The sequence below is a fragment of the Pristiophorus japonicus genome, chromosome 13 (assembly GCF_044704955.1).
Source record: "Pristiophorus japonicus isolate sPriJap1 chromosome 13, sPriJap1.hap1, whole genome shotgun sequence".
Classification (NCBI taxonomy): Eukaryota; Metazoa; Chordata; class Chondrichthyes; family Pristiophoridae; genus Pristiophorus; species Pristiophorus japonicus.
Genome location: NC_091989.1, coordinates 66383303 through 66396148, shown reverse-complemented (window position 1 = coordinate 66396148; position 12846 = coordinate 66383303). Strand labels below are relative to the sequence as shown.

The 12846-nt window shown below is 38.6% G+C and overlaps 2 protein-coding genes across 3 annotated transcripts in view; one reads left to right on the top strand and one right to left on the bottom strand.

Moving 5' to 3' along the window:
• gys2 (glycogen synthase 2) overlaps positions 1-950 on the top strand; it is a 67616-nt gene extending 66666 nt beyond the window's left edge. For both annotated transcript variants that reach the window (XM_070896685.1, XM_070896684.1), the window contains 2 exons: positions 313-393; positions 552-950. In XM_070896685.1, the coding sequence (XP_070752786.1) occupies positions 313-393; positions 552-770 (300 nt within the window). In that variant the 3' untranslated portion in view covers positions 771-950. The remainder of the gene's footprint in view (positions 1-312; positions 394-551) is intronic.
• A 5195-nt stretch (positions 951-6145) lies between these two features.
• spx (spexin hormone) lies at positions 6146-10126 on the bottom strand. Its single transcript, XM_070896764.1, has 5 exons — positions 10013-10126; positions 9829-9886; positions 8843-8905; positions 8605-8688; positions 6146-6216 (listed from the first exon to the last, which is right to left on the bottom strand). Exons 1-5 carry the CDS (start codon positions 10124-10126, stop codon positions 6146-6148), a joined length of 390 nt encoding a protein of 129 aa, XP_070752865.1.
• Between the last annotated feature and the right edge of the window lie 2720 nt (positions 10127-12846).

The window sequence follows — 12846 nt, the reverse complement described above, 5'->3', positions numbered from 1 at the left end:
AAGAGGCTAACATGAGGGGCAAAAAATGAAACCTGTTGTAGAATTTAGTAAATGTAAATTTTTGTCTCCAGCCTTGCATTTTCAAAACTGATTACAGTTGATCCCTAAAACCCTAACCATTGTACTCGAAGAGTTATTGCAATGTAGTTTTTTTCAAAATGTTATTTGGTATTCACACAAGTTATAGAGAAATAACTCATTCTGATACAAGGTAATTTAACATGCACAGCACTTGTGGTATTGGGTTCCATAATCTTTGTTACATTTTCTAGCAGTCAATGATGATGCTGTATAATTTCTTTTAATCATCAGTACTACATGCATGCCCGCCATCTTGCGCTGTGCAAAGCCTTCCCAGAAAAGTTCCAGATGGACCCAATTGCTCCACCATTGGTAAGTCTGACTTTTGTACGGTTGCGTATAGTTTGAATTTGTAATAAGGCAGTGTTCCAGGAACTACCTGCCACATCGACCTCATTTTAAAAAAAAAAACAATAATGGCATAGGCTGACTTGTTTGTTTGTTTTTATTTGTTTTGTTTTCCACACTAGACTGAAGGTTTCAGATATCCCAGACCAGCATCTGTGCCCCCATCCCCTTCCGTGTCCTTGCATTCAAGCCCACACCAGAGTGATGATGAGGAGAATGATGACGAGCGATACGATGAGGAAGAGGAGGCTGAAAAGGATCGAAGAAACATTAAAGCACCAGTTTCCCTTGGTTCAATTCCTATAGGGAAGAACCAGTCACAAGAAGAGTACCAAGACTGAGTAGATGGCTAACTTTACCATTTGGAATATGTTTACAATACCTTGATGATGGAAAATAGAGATGCAAGAGTGGCAAGTTAAATCCACATAGCCTGGTTATACTATACCCCGTGATTAAGCCAGCGGTCACACACTCAACAGTATTGAGGCTGGAATTTTGTTGAGGGGGAAAGTTATGTGCAAATGTGTATAACAAATTGTAAATTTTCAAATTATTATCGTAGCTTTAAAAAAAAGATTGGTGCCATGAATATTAGATAAATATCCTCCCCTGCCACAATACACTGATTTGGTGCTGAAAGGACCAAACATTCTTTCCTCCTATACATCTGGTCACTTCATCCAGCTTTCATTCCTTTAGAACTTATTTCTGGTAATGAATTTCCACTTTAAGGTAATGGTGAACTTGCAAACCCACCCCTTGATTTCTGTAACACACATATATAATTTCTATAAATATGGATCATTTTATTAGACTATTTATACAATATAGAATTTTATAATTGTATTAAGTCATGTTCCCTTAGTTCGTTCATGGTTCTCATTGGCAATCGTGTTTTCTGTGATTTAATGTTTCAGAAATATAGGTGTGGTGGATCATGCTTGTTTCTCACTAAACGGCCTCCGTCTCCAGTGCACCAAAGGACTTCCAGCATCTGACATTTGAGCTGGTGTTTCATTGTTGAGGTTGGAGTTTATCCTAACTATTTTACACAGTCCTAGAAAAGACAACTAGATTGTAATTTTGTACTTTTTGTAATTGGAAACGCTGCTTTTATTCCTTGATGCTAATGTCATTAATAATCATTGTTGTGGCGTGTGTACAGGTTGGCCTATTCATTGAAGGCCATCTGCTCTTGTACTTTTACTGATTTCATCACATCTTTTATCACTGACTTCAATCACACTACTGCTGATTATAATGGGAGAAATGCAATTTGAAATGAGCACCTCTACAATAATGTAGTTGCTACCATCCACCAAGATGATTGGATAGACCTTCCACTTTTTTAACCCAAGGATGTATTCTCTAACTTGGGAATTTCAGTTTGAAAGTTTTGAAATATATTGCACTTGGTTTGAGAAAATGCAGAAAAATAGTTGCAAAAGGTAATATTCCTACAATTGCAAAAACTAAATGGTTATATTGATCCTGTTCTTAAAACCAAGTAAAGCATTTCAGTCCAACAAGTCACATCTGTTCTTAGTACTTTTACTAAGGAACATTTCTACTTTTTATATAAGCTATTTCTTTCCAACTTGTGATTTTAGAATCTTTTTTTTGTAGCTGAATTTATAATTAAAGTAGCTTTTGGTAGAAATTTATCCAATTAAAAATATGTAGTGTTTCAACTCCGTCTGAACCCTAGCCACAAAACTATCAAAGGTCAGTTCAGCTGTGCTGCAAGAGGTGAGAAGCGAAACTCTTTTTAAAATTTAATCAAGAGCAATGCTGGGGATTGGATTTTGCAGTGAAGTTAATCGGAGTTTGGATACAACGCAGACCGATAGGCTGAATATTTCGCTCATCTGGCTGTAAGGCCCTATGTGAAATTGGTCTGTCAGACTCAACACAGTTCCAACTAGGCAAAAAAAATCCTCCTAATTTAACACCAAACTGGCCATCTCCCTTGGGGCATAGGATAATTGATGTGGGAAATAAAAAATACTATACTAATGTAATTGGCTGTACGATAGTGCACAGTAGAGAAGAGCTAATGATGCCTGAAATAAGGCAGTGTTCAATTTTAATTTAAAGATCCTTCACCTCAATGAACACCATCACTGAAAAGTATTAAATGGTGAATGGTGTGTTTATAGACCTTTCATTCCAAGAACAATACAGCAACTGTGAATTATCTGTTTACAAAAATTCATTCAATAACCAACATTCATGCATCAGTATCATTTAAGTGTGTTATTTAGATACTAATCACTTTGTTCAAACTAGCATTCATTGCTGCTGCTACCCAATATGACTACTTAAAATAAGTTAAGCTCCAAGCACTAACAAAAGTTACATAAATAAATCCAATCAATGTACTATTTATGTTGCAAGGGGGAGGAAGCTTTTTTATACCCGGTTTATTGTCTCCATCTTAAAAAATCAAAGGTCTGGCAAAGCCCTGTTTGTATCCTGTCGGCATTAAACAGAAAGTCACCTCTTGGCTTATTCGTTCTGAGATGTACTTGGCAGGGAAATAGTCTCCCTCACTTACAACACGCACATGTGTAGAATAAAGAGAAATAAACCCGATTTTGTGAAATCGTTTTCTGTCCGTTAGAGGATAGAAGGGGAAATGTGCTCAGTCATGAGTTAGGTGGGCAGATGCCTCGAGCACAATCGTCACCCCCAGGCTCTAACTATATTCAAAAGCGCCAGGTTCCTATTCTAGAATTAGATTCTAAATGTGCTACTGTACTTTGGGCAGTGCAAAAGGCAATAAGAATTCTCAATGAGCCATGTAATCACTGGTGCTGGTCCCTTTTTTCTATTTCTAGGAATCTGACTGACGTGTGAAAATCCAAAGGTGATTCAGTAGGAATGGGATTAACATACAGATGGTGTATACAGATGGCTTTTAATGGCTGCTGTTTTATATTTGTGCAAAATGGATCATTAATACCGCAATCAGATTTCAGATATGGAACCAGTTTAATTTACAAGCACCATTTTAATATACCCAATGCAGTAGTTTCTCTCGTAGCTGTTTTTGTTTTAAATCCACCTAGATATAGTGAAGTGTTCAGAGTTATTTTGATGAATTCTATTAAAGTTGACTAGTTCCCATAATCTTGACTTGGAAAGTACAGTGACTGCAAATTAATGTTTTGTAATTTTAGCATTCTGTTCAATATTTCTAATGTGTCTCCAGCTCTGGATCAGAATTTGAAGGACCTATATGAATCATCTCTTAACCCAATGCCCTAGTGCCTCTATTACTATATCCAGTTGCCCCTTGACTTTATCTTGGTAGCTTTATTATTGATTTAGTTGGTTGGTGTTATTGTTACTAAATATTACTGAAATATGTGCAGAAACCACATTAAGGCTTATGCTACTATTTTAAAAAAAAATAGTATGTTCTGGCACAAAGCATCAAGACTTGGACTGGATAGCTAGTTTATATTGTTACAAGATTGAAGACATTAATCAGATGTAACAGACGATGTATTACTTCAGTGTGCAATAACTGTCATGAAATGTTTAAGCTGTTGCATTTATGATAAAATGTCAATATTAAACACATTTTTCCCAGCCTTGTCTACAGTTAATGGTATTTGATAACCTATTATAGTTATCAGCTATGGCTCAGTTGCTAGCCAGAAGGTTATGGGTTCAAGTCCAGAGACATGAACACACAACTGAGGCTGACACTCCAGTACAGAGGGAGTGCTGCACTGTCGGAAGTGCCGTCTTTTGGATGAGATGTTAAACCAAGGTCTATCTGCCCTAATCGGATGAATGTTAAAGATCCCATGGCTAATTCAAAGAAGGGCAGGGGATCTCTCCCCACTATCTTGGCCAACCAACACCTCATTGCTGTATGTGGGACCATGATGTGCACAAGTTGGCTGCCACATTGCCTACAACAGTAACTACAATTCAAAAGTACTTCATCAGCTGCAAAGTGCCTTGGGATGTCCTGAGGTTGTGAATCGGCAAAGTCCATGGAATAAAAGGGACAGTGGCAGCAAGGATATGAAATTAGCTAAGTGACAGGAAACACAGTCGTGGGGAAGGATTGTTTTTTGGACTGGGGGTAGGTATACTGTGGTGTTCCCCACGGGTCAGTACCGCTGCTTTTCTTGACGTATATTAATGACTTGGCCTTGTGTGTACAGGGCACAATTTCAAAATTTGAAGATGACACAAAACTTGGAAGTATAGTGAACAGTGAGGAGGATAGTGATAGACTTCAAGAAGGCATAGACAGGCTGTTGAATGGGCAGACAAGTGGCAGATGAAATTTAATGCAGAAAAATGCAAAGTGATACGTTTTGGTAGGAAGAACAAGGAGCAGCAATATAAATTAAAGGGTACAATTCTAAAGGGGGTGCATGAACAGAGACCTGGGGGGTATTTCTGCACAAATCACTGGCAGGGCCAGTTGAGAAAGCGGTTTAAAAAAGCATACCAGATACTGCTCTTCTAAATAGAGGCATGGAGTACGAAAGCAAGGAAGTTATGATGATCCTTTTATAAGACACTGGTTCAGCCTCAACTGGAGTATTGTGTCCAATTCTGGGTGCTGCACTTTTTAGGAAGGACGTGAAGGCCTTTGAGAGGGTGCAAAAAAGATTTCCAAGATTAATTCCAGGGATGAGGGAGTTCAGTTATGTGGATAGACTAGAGAAGATGGGGTTGTTCTCCTTTTATAGCAGAGATGGTTGAGAGGAGATTTGATGGAGGTATTCAAAACCATGAGGGGTTGGGACTGAGTAGATAGAGAGAAACCGTTTCCATTTGCAGAAGGGTTGAGAACCAGAGGACACAAGTTTAAGGTGATTGGCAGAAGAACCAAAGACAACATGAAGGAAAAACTTTTATGCAGCGAGTGGTTATGATCTGGAATGCACGGCCTGAAAGGGTGGTGGAGACAGATTCAATTGTGGCTTTCAAAAGGGAATTGGTACCTTTTTTATTTAAAAAAAAAGCGGGAAAAAAATGCAGGGCTACGGGGAAAGGGCAAGGAAGTGGCATTAGCTGAAGTGCTCATACAGAGAGCTAGCATGAACTCGAAGGGCAGAATGGCTGCCTTCTGTGCAGTAACCAATCTATGACTATTCTTTAACTTAGATTTTTGACCTCCACTAAAGTGCACATTGACTCTGCAACTGTTTAAAAATTACACCGTGCCAAAAAATCAGGTAATTCTAAAAACTATCCTCGCACATATTTTTAGTTTTTGTGGTTATGCTATATCAAAATGGCAGTCTGTGTGGATGTCATCAGACTTTCTTTATTATACAAAACCAGGCTCCATATTGCGAACAAAAGATTTGAGTGTCATTTGAAACAGTATCAAAAATGCTGACCATTTTAGAGAACAAACATGTTTTTTTTTCTAAATTACTAGTCCAGATATTTGATCTAAATGAGGATAAAATAGAGTTGAAAATGTAACTTTGAAAGCCCTGCTATTCGACAGTAATGATTAGCATTCAAGAAGCTAAAGGACTTTTAATTCATTAAACAATTCTACATTTCAAACAGGTTGTGTAAAGGATGCAATATCTATTAGCATGTACAATATAATCAATAACTTACACACACTTTTGTGTAACCATTTGGTACAGGGACGCATTGCACAAAGATGAAATCTAATGGCTCAATGGAAAAAAAAAACTCTTTCTAGAAGTGCGTCAAGAGTTTAGAAGAGCAATTTTCTCCAGTTTCGGTTCTCTTGCCAAAAATGCTGCTGTTCACCTTCCTCGTCCTCATCTGTAATTTTTTAAAAAAAGGACATACAAGTGACAATTTACAGGAGTCTGTGTTTAACTCAATTAGAATGTGAAGTAGTATTGCCAACTTTGGATGTATTCCTAGAGATTTCATCACATTACCTCCTGCCTCTAGCCACTCCGCTCCCGCCATTGGTCAGCGAACATGGCCATATTCACAGAGCCCTGCCTTCCCATGCCAATTGGGAAAATGAGCAGACTTTTTGTTACCCATTTGGATGATTCTTGACTCAAACAGCCTTTTTTCCCCATCTCCACTATTTTTATAACTAATAAATGTAAGTGTTCAAATAAAATGAAAAAACAGGTTTGTTTTAAAATTGAGGCTGTAAAAAAAAAATCACTGTGCTTTGAAAAAATATTTGTATAAAAAATTTGGGATCGAGCCAATATTTAGTAAGATAAACTGGGGTGGGGAAGACCACAAATTAAGCAACACATTAAAGAAAGTAAATAATAGATTAAAGGATATAACTGTTTTGCTGACTTTTAAGCATTCAATCTGTGATATTCAACACTCCACCAGTAGGCCAGACATTCTTCAGACTTTGCCTACAAAGAATGGTTCGAAATTAATTTGAATTTATGTAGCACCTTTCAGGTCCTTGGGCTGTCCCAAACCACTTCTGAACCAATGAATTATTTTTCAAGTGCAGTCACTACTTTGTGGGTAAATGTGGCAGCTAATTTGTTCACAGCAAGGTCCCACAAAACACCAAATAAGATCGATGAGCAGTTAATCTGTATTGCTGATGGTTGAGGGATAAAAGTTGGCCAGGGCACCAGAAGAATTTCCCTGTTGTTTCTCAAATAGTGCCATGGGGTCTTTTTAAATCTATAGTTTCATACATTTTTCCTCAATGCCTCAGTGGGTGAATGTACTGGCCAGTGTGATGCTGTGGCTTACAGATCAGGAAGATGCCAGGTTTAACTCCTGGTTTGTGATGAGTTAGCTAGCCATCTAGGGCATCAGTTGGGGCACTACAATTAGTCAGTTGTGGCTCAGTTGGTAGCACGCCCGCCTCGGAGTCAGAAGGTTGTGGGTTCAAGTCCCACTCCAGGGACTGGAGCACATAAATCTAGGTTGATAGTGCAGTGCTGAGGGCATGCTACACTGTCGGAGGTGCCGTCAGATGAGATGTTAAACCAAGGCCCCGTCTGCTCTCTCAAGTGGGCATAAAAGATCCCACAGCACTATTTTGAAGAAGAGCAGGAGAGTTATCCCTGTGTTCTGGCCAATATTTATCCCTCAATCAACAAAACAAAAACAGATTATCTGGTCATTATCATATTGCTGTTTGTGGGAGCTTGCTATGTGCAAATTGGCTGCTATGTTTCCTACATTACAACAGTGGCTACACTTCAAAAATAGTTCATTGGCTGTAAAGCGCGTTGAGATGACCATTGGTCGTGAAAGGCACTATATAAATGTAAGTCTTTCTTTCTTTGCTCTTGGACTTGGATGAGGAAGGGGTGAGGGGATAGCAACAGTTTGTGTGTCTCTGATTTTAGTCTGATTTACTCTGCTGGAAAGTGTGTGTGTGTGAGTATTTGGAGGTCAGAATTAGGCCCTGCAGTGATTGTCAAAGGGTCTGACAACAATCGCCTCGGCTCACATGAGATACTGGAGAGTTATTGGCAGCTGTGGCACCATATCCCAGTATGAGTCACCGTCTTTGAGTGAGAAGAAGAAAGTATCGGAGAAATACTCCAAAAGGTCAATCTATTGCCTCTAGCGCAGACACCCACTTCAAGGAAGCGCAGGATAGAGATAGTGCTCCTACCCTTTATTACCATTCGCCAAACCCTTGTTCCCTTTCAGCATAGCTCCCTGCTGAAATTTACCCTGTGTTTTCTCATGGGCTTAGTTGGGTCTTTTGCTGAGGTATAGTCCCAAGATGAATTTCTATCAAAAATGAAATCACAAAATGACCATTCCCAAATTCAGGTGTCTATCTGATTCATAATAAGTCATTATACCAAACACTGTTCACTTAATTTATAATCCCTGATCCAAGCACAACCTGAAGTGTATCCCTTTTTACTGATCATTGTAAAGTGTCCCGTACTAAATTCCATTTAGAAACAGTAGCAAAATACTAGAATGACTTCAGTATCAGATTACTTCATTCAGAATTCATAGCTGTTGTACCGACACCCAATCGTGAATTGGTAAACCGATCGTTGTAAATGTTTTTTTCTAATGAAATACCAACTCCCCAGGAATTAGCATCACTGGTGGTTGGGGAATGTACTACCCCAGATGGCACACCCAAGTGAATGGTCTGCTGGTCTTTGGGTAAGTTCATATATTACAGGTTTGTAAGCCGACATACCCCAATTAGAGGACAGTTGCAAAAATACTTGCCGCCTTGTGCCTGACTGATGGAAGCCAGGAGTATAGCCGTTGCTTCTGATAGGGTTAATGGGTTGGTGTTTTGGCTTCTAGTTTCTGATAAAAGACAAGAATTGTTATTGACCTGTAAAGGGACTGCGGGGACGAAAGGATAATACCTGAGCAATGCCAATATGTAAACCATGAAGCATCATTAAAATGTTATGACATGTATCACCAAATACTTCTCTAGTTCTATCTTGGCGCTTACCAATACCTATTTTTTCATAGAGGTCTCCATCTTTTCCATCATCCGCAATGAAGCGACGTCCCTCTGGAATGATAATTTGAAAGCAAGTTTGAAACGCAGATCAATTTTGCTATTTCCTGTTGTTTCTCTAGAAATTTACAATCCTCTCGAGTGTGACCTCGACTGTTTTATCGCGAACGAAGGCGCGCTTTCAACGGTGGAACTTGATTATGTGAATTGTGAAAGATTCTATTAGCCAAGAGTTTAGGAATATTGACTGGACAATTTCGACAAGAAATGTTAAGACTTGACTCCCAGTTACCCGTCTCTTTGGTCAGTTGTATTCAGTCAGGTATACGCAGCTTGATGCGGGCAGGGCAGAGCCTGGTTAGAAATGAATTTAAATCTATGTAGCACCTTTCAGCTTCTTGGGCGGTTGCAAACCACTTCAGGTTACTTACTGAGTTACTTTACAAGTGCAGTCGCTATTCTGTAGGTAAACGCGGCAGCCAATTTATACTCAGCAAGGTCAAAAACATCTACAATCATTTATTATAGGAAGTTAACTAAAATTGACTAAATTAATGTGTTTAAAAATTAAAGTTAATATAAACAACCTCAAACTGTACATTTCAGTTCATTCTGAAAAAGGCATTATCCTCCCATCTCAAGATCCCAATATTGCATAGCTATGAATAAACTATCAGTTCTAATGGTTTGGTTTTGATTGATTTTTGGTTAATGTACTGTACATTTCACAATATTAAGGCATGGGAACTGTGCAATATTTTAATTACCTAGATAGCCCTACACTTATTCGTCTCTGTAGCTTATCTTTTCATTCATCTATCTCCTAGAGTAGAAATGAATGACACGTACAATGTACACATTTAAATCCCCGTTAAACAAGTATTTAAAGGTAAAATACAAACTCGTGCACTAGACTCTGGAGCACTAGACTGCCATTGTGAAGAGAGTCGGTCAATAAGATATCAACGATAACTTACGTGCTCCTTTTAAATACAACATTGCCTGAGGTGTCCAGTTACGTCTCTGAAAGTGACCCTATCCAAAACAAGAAGTACAACCTGGTCAGCTATACATACAGAGACTGGAACATGAAGTGTGACCGTGAAAACGAATTGATTTCAAATAATTGAGCATCTGCGCGGTTAACTGTTGGCTCTGTACCTGTGGGGCGCTCCTGGATTGTACAAAGAATGAAGACACAAGGAAGAGCAGGAGAGTATGAGCTGTGACAGCCCCCAGACCCTGTGCAGGAAGAGAGAAAGGTTCAGTAAACATCGCGGGGATTTTCCACACTACTTCCTACACCGTTCTAACAAAGTAAAAAATAAAACACGCAACATGATTTTTGCAGTTTTAGTAAACCTATCTACTTCTTCAGTCTCTTATCATTGAATCCCCTATTGTTTTTTTTTTGTACAAGGAAATCTAGTCTGGAGAGAGTCATTTGTACTTTCTGCAAAACCTGCCCAGCAAGGTGATCTAAACACAGAACGATTCGTAGTTTTCCCCTGTTTAAATCAGTCCGAGCCAGCTTTCAGTAAGTCATAGCCGACCATTCAGTTCAATGAATCAGTCCATAACAGCGAGTTAGAGGCTCACTCACCTTCATCTCTATCTCCTCAACTTCCACTTGGAGGTCTGGTAGCAAGTGGCTGTTCTTTCTTGTGGTATGCTCTGGTCCTGATCTTTGCACTCTTTAAATGCTCTGCGAGAAGTCCCTCTGGCAGGAAGGGTGATTCTAAAGGGGCCACTTGTCAGTCTTGGAGATAGAAGAGTTGAAACCACAAAGGCACACACGAGGAGAACAGCGTCGGGGAAATGATGGACTAACCAGAGATAACCCCATTGACCCGGCAACTTTCTCAACATGTCAGCATCACCGTTTCAATCTGCTCAACGACGTCAATGCCTTGTCTCCTAAAAAAGCAGCAAAGAGATGAGAGAGCAGGTTCGGAAATGAAGAATTGCGAGCACACTTCAGAATAAGTTCAATATTATGCAGGACGTTCCAGTGAAATGCTACTTTTACTTGTTATACTATAATAATGCTTTACTGAAATGCTGTGACACAACACAACTCTCAAACTATGAAAGTATTATAAAGAAAGGTTATTTGATTTTAGTCTCCTTTGCAATGTTGAATTTTGCTGAAACGATGTTGTAACTGGACTAATTAAAATAATTGCATCATCATTTCAAAATATATTTTAACCCGTGTTATTTTTTGTATTGTGTTGGTATGTTCAAGTTTCAGATCAATTCTGATAAGCGGGACTTGATTTTCAGGCTTAATTTCAGATTGAATGTGGTTACGATGTTGTAACTGTAATATATTTGGATTTAACTTGTGTCCTAATTTGTTCTGGTCAAGATATACAGGTGTCCTTGGTTAATCGCCCTTGAACTGACCATATCAGGAGAAGACTAAATTATATTATACCACAACACACTAGGACTTGTTAAATATTAAAGGTCTGTGGTAAACACTTATCAGGATATATGCCCATGAATTAAATCGGTTATAATGTGAGTAGACGTATTGAAATCGGCACTGAAAAGCAGAAATAATTAGTTGATCCAAGACTTATATTGATCCAGTTTTTGGTCTCTTGGTCATCGCGAGTTAATGAACTATTTGGATAACGCTCTGGCATTTCTCAAACCATTTCAAGTGCGGTTTTTTTTATTAATCATTTGACGTCAAATCAATAGGGGTGTCAGGCAGCTGGATTGAAATTCCACCAGAGGGACTGACAGCTGATAGAGTTTATACCTCTTGGATCAAGTAATGTCACTTCAAATATTGATTGAGGTGCAGTGCACAAAAGATGCTGCATTTATAAATTAATGTTCTATCTCAAAAATATACTAAGTATAAGAGATAGTTGGCAAATAGGTTGCTTAATTAAATGAAGTGGTTAAATATTATAACCCAGGAAAGAAAAATATGATCAACTGTTTATAAATCTCAAGAAAGGCAAGACTGAGTTACTACTGAAGCTTAGTGCCAAGCATTCATTAACCTTTCATTATGTACTCTCAGTTTGACAAAGACACATTTGGCATTCTTCTTATACTTTGAAATTGATGAAGAACAAGGTAATTGGTGATAAAGGACCTAAAGGTATATGACATTGACTGTTCTACATTATCAAGTGATGTACTATGCGCTATATCAATATAGAGGAATAATATATATATTAATATACAAGCTGTATGGCTTTAGCTAATGAAACAGCTGCATTAACACTGCAGTGTGCCGAAGGTGCCTATTCCTTGGTTCTTACCAACCTGTGCCCAACCTCTCTGGAATGAGATTATATAGGATTACATTACATAGGATATATGACACAGAAACAGGCCACTCGACCCAACCAGTCCATGCCGATGTTTATGCTCCACTCGAGCCTCCTCCCATCTTTCCTCATCTAACTCTTTCAGCATAACCCTCTATTCCCTTCTCCCTCATATGCTTGTCTAGCCTCCCCTTAAATACATCGATATTATTCGCTTCAACTACTCCCTGTGGTAGCGAGCTCCACATTCTCACCACATTTTGGGTAAAGAATTTTCTTCTGAATTTGCTATTTGATATCTTGGTGACTATCTTAAATTTATGGCCTCTAGTTATGCTCTTCATCTCAAGTGGAAACATTCTCTCTGTATGCACTCTATCAAAACCTTTCATAATTTTAAAGACCTCTATTAGGTCACCCTTCAGCCTTTTTTCAAGAGAAAAGAAACCCAGCCTGTTCATCCTTTCATGATATGTATACCCTCGCATTTCTGGTATCATCCTTGTAAATCTTCTCCAGTGCATCTATATCCTTTTTATAATATGACGACCAGAACTGTACGCAGTACTCTAAGTGTGGTCTAACCAAGGTTCGATATAGGTTTAGCATAACTTCCCTACTTTTGAATTCTATATCTCTAGAAATAAACCCTAGTGCTTGGTTTGCTTTTTTATGGCCTTGTTAACCTGTGTCACAACA

Excerpts from the sequence above, each read along its gene's own strand:
- spx (XM_070896764.1), bottom strand. The coding sequence starts at position 10,126 with ATGTTTACTGAACCTTTCTCTCTTCCTGCACAGGGTCTGGGGGCTGTC. Across the intron at positions 8,689-8,842 it reads CTATGAAAAAATAGGTATTG|AAACTAGAAGCCAAAACACC; the intron begins GTAAGCGCCAAG and ends GTCTTTTATCAG. Across the intron at positions 6,217-8,604 it reads CATCAGTCAGGCACAAGGCG|ATGAGGACGAGGAAGGTGAA; the intron begins GCAAGTATTTTT and ends AAAAAATTACAG.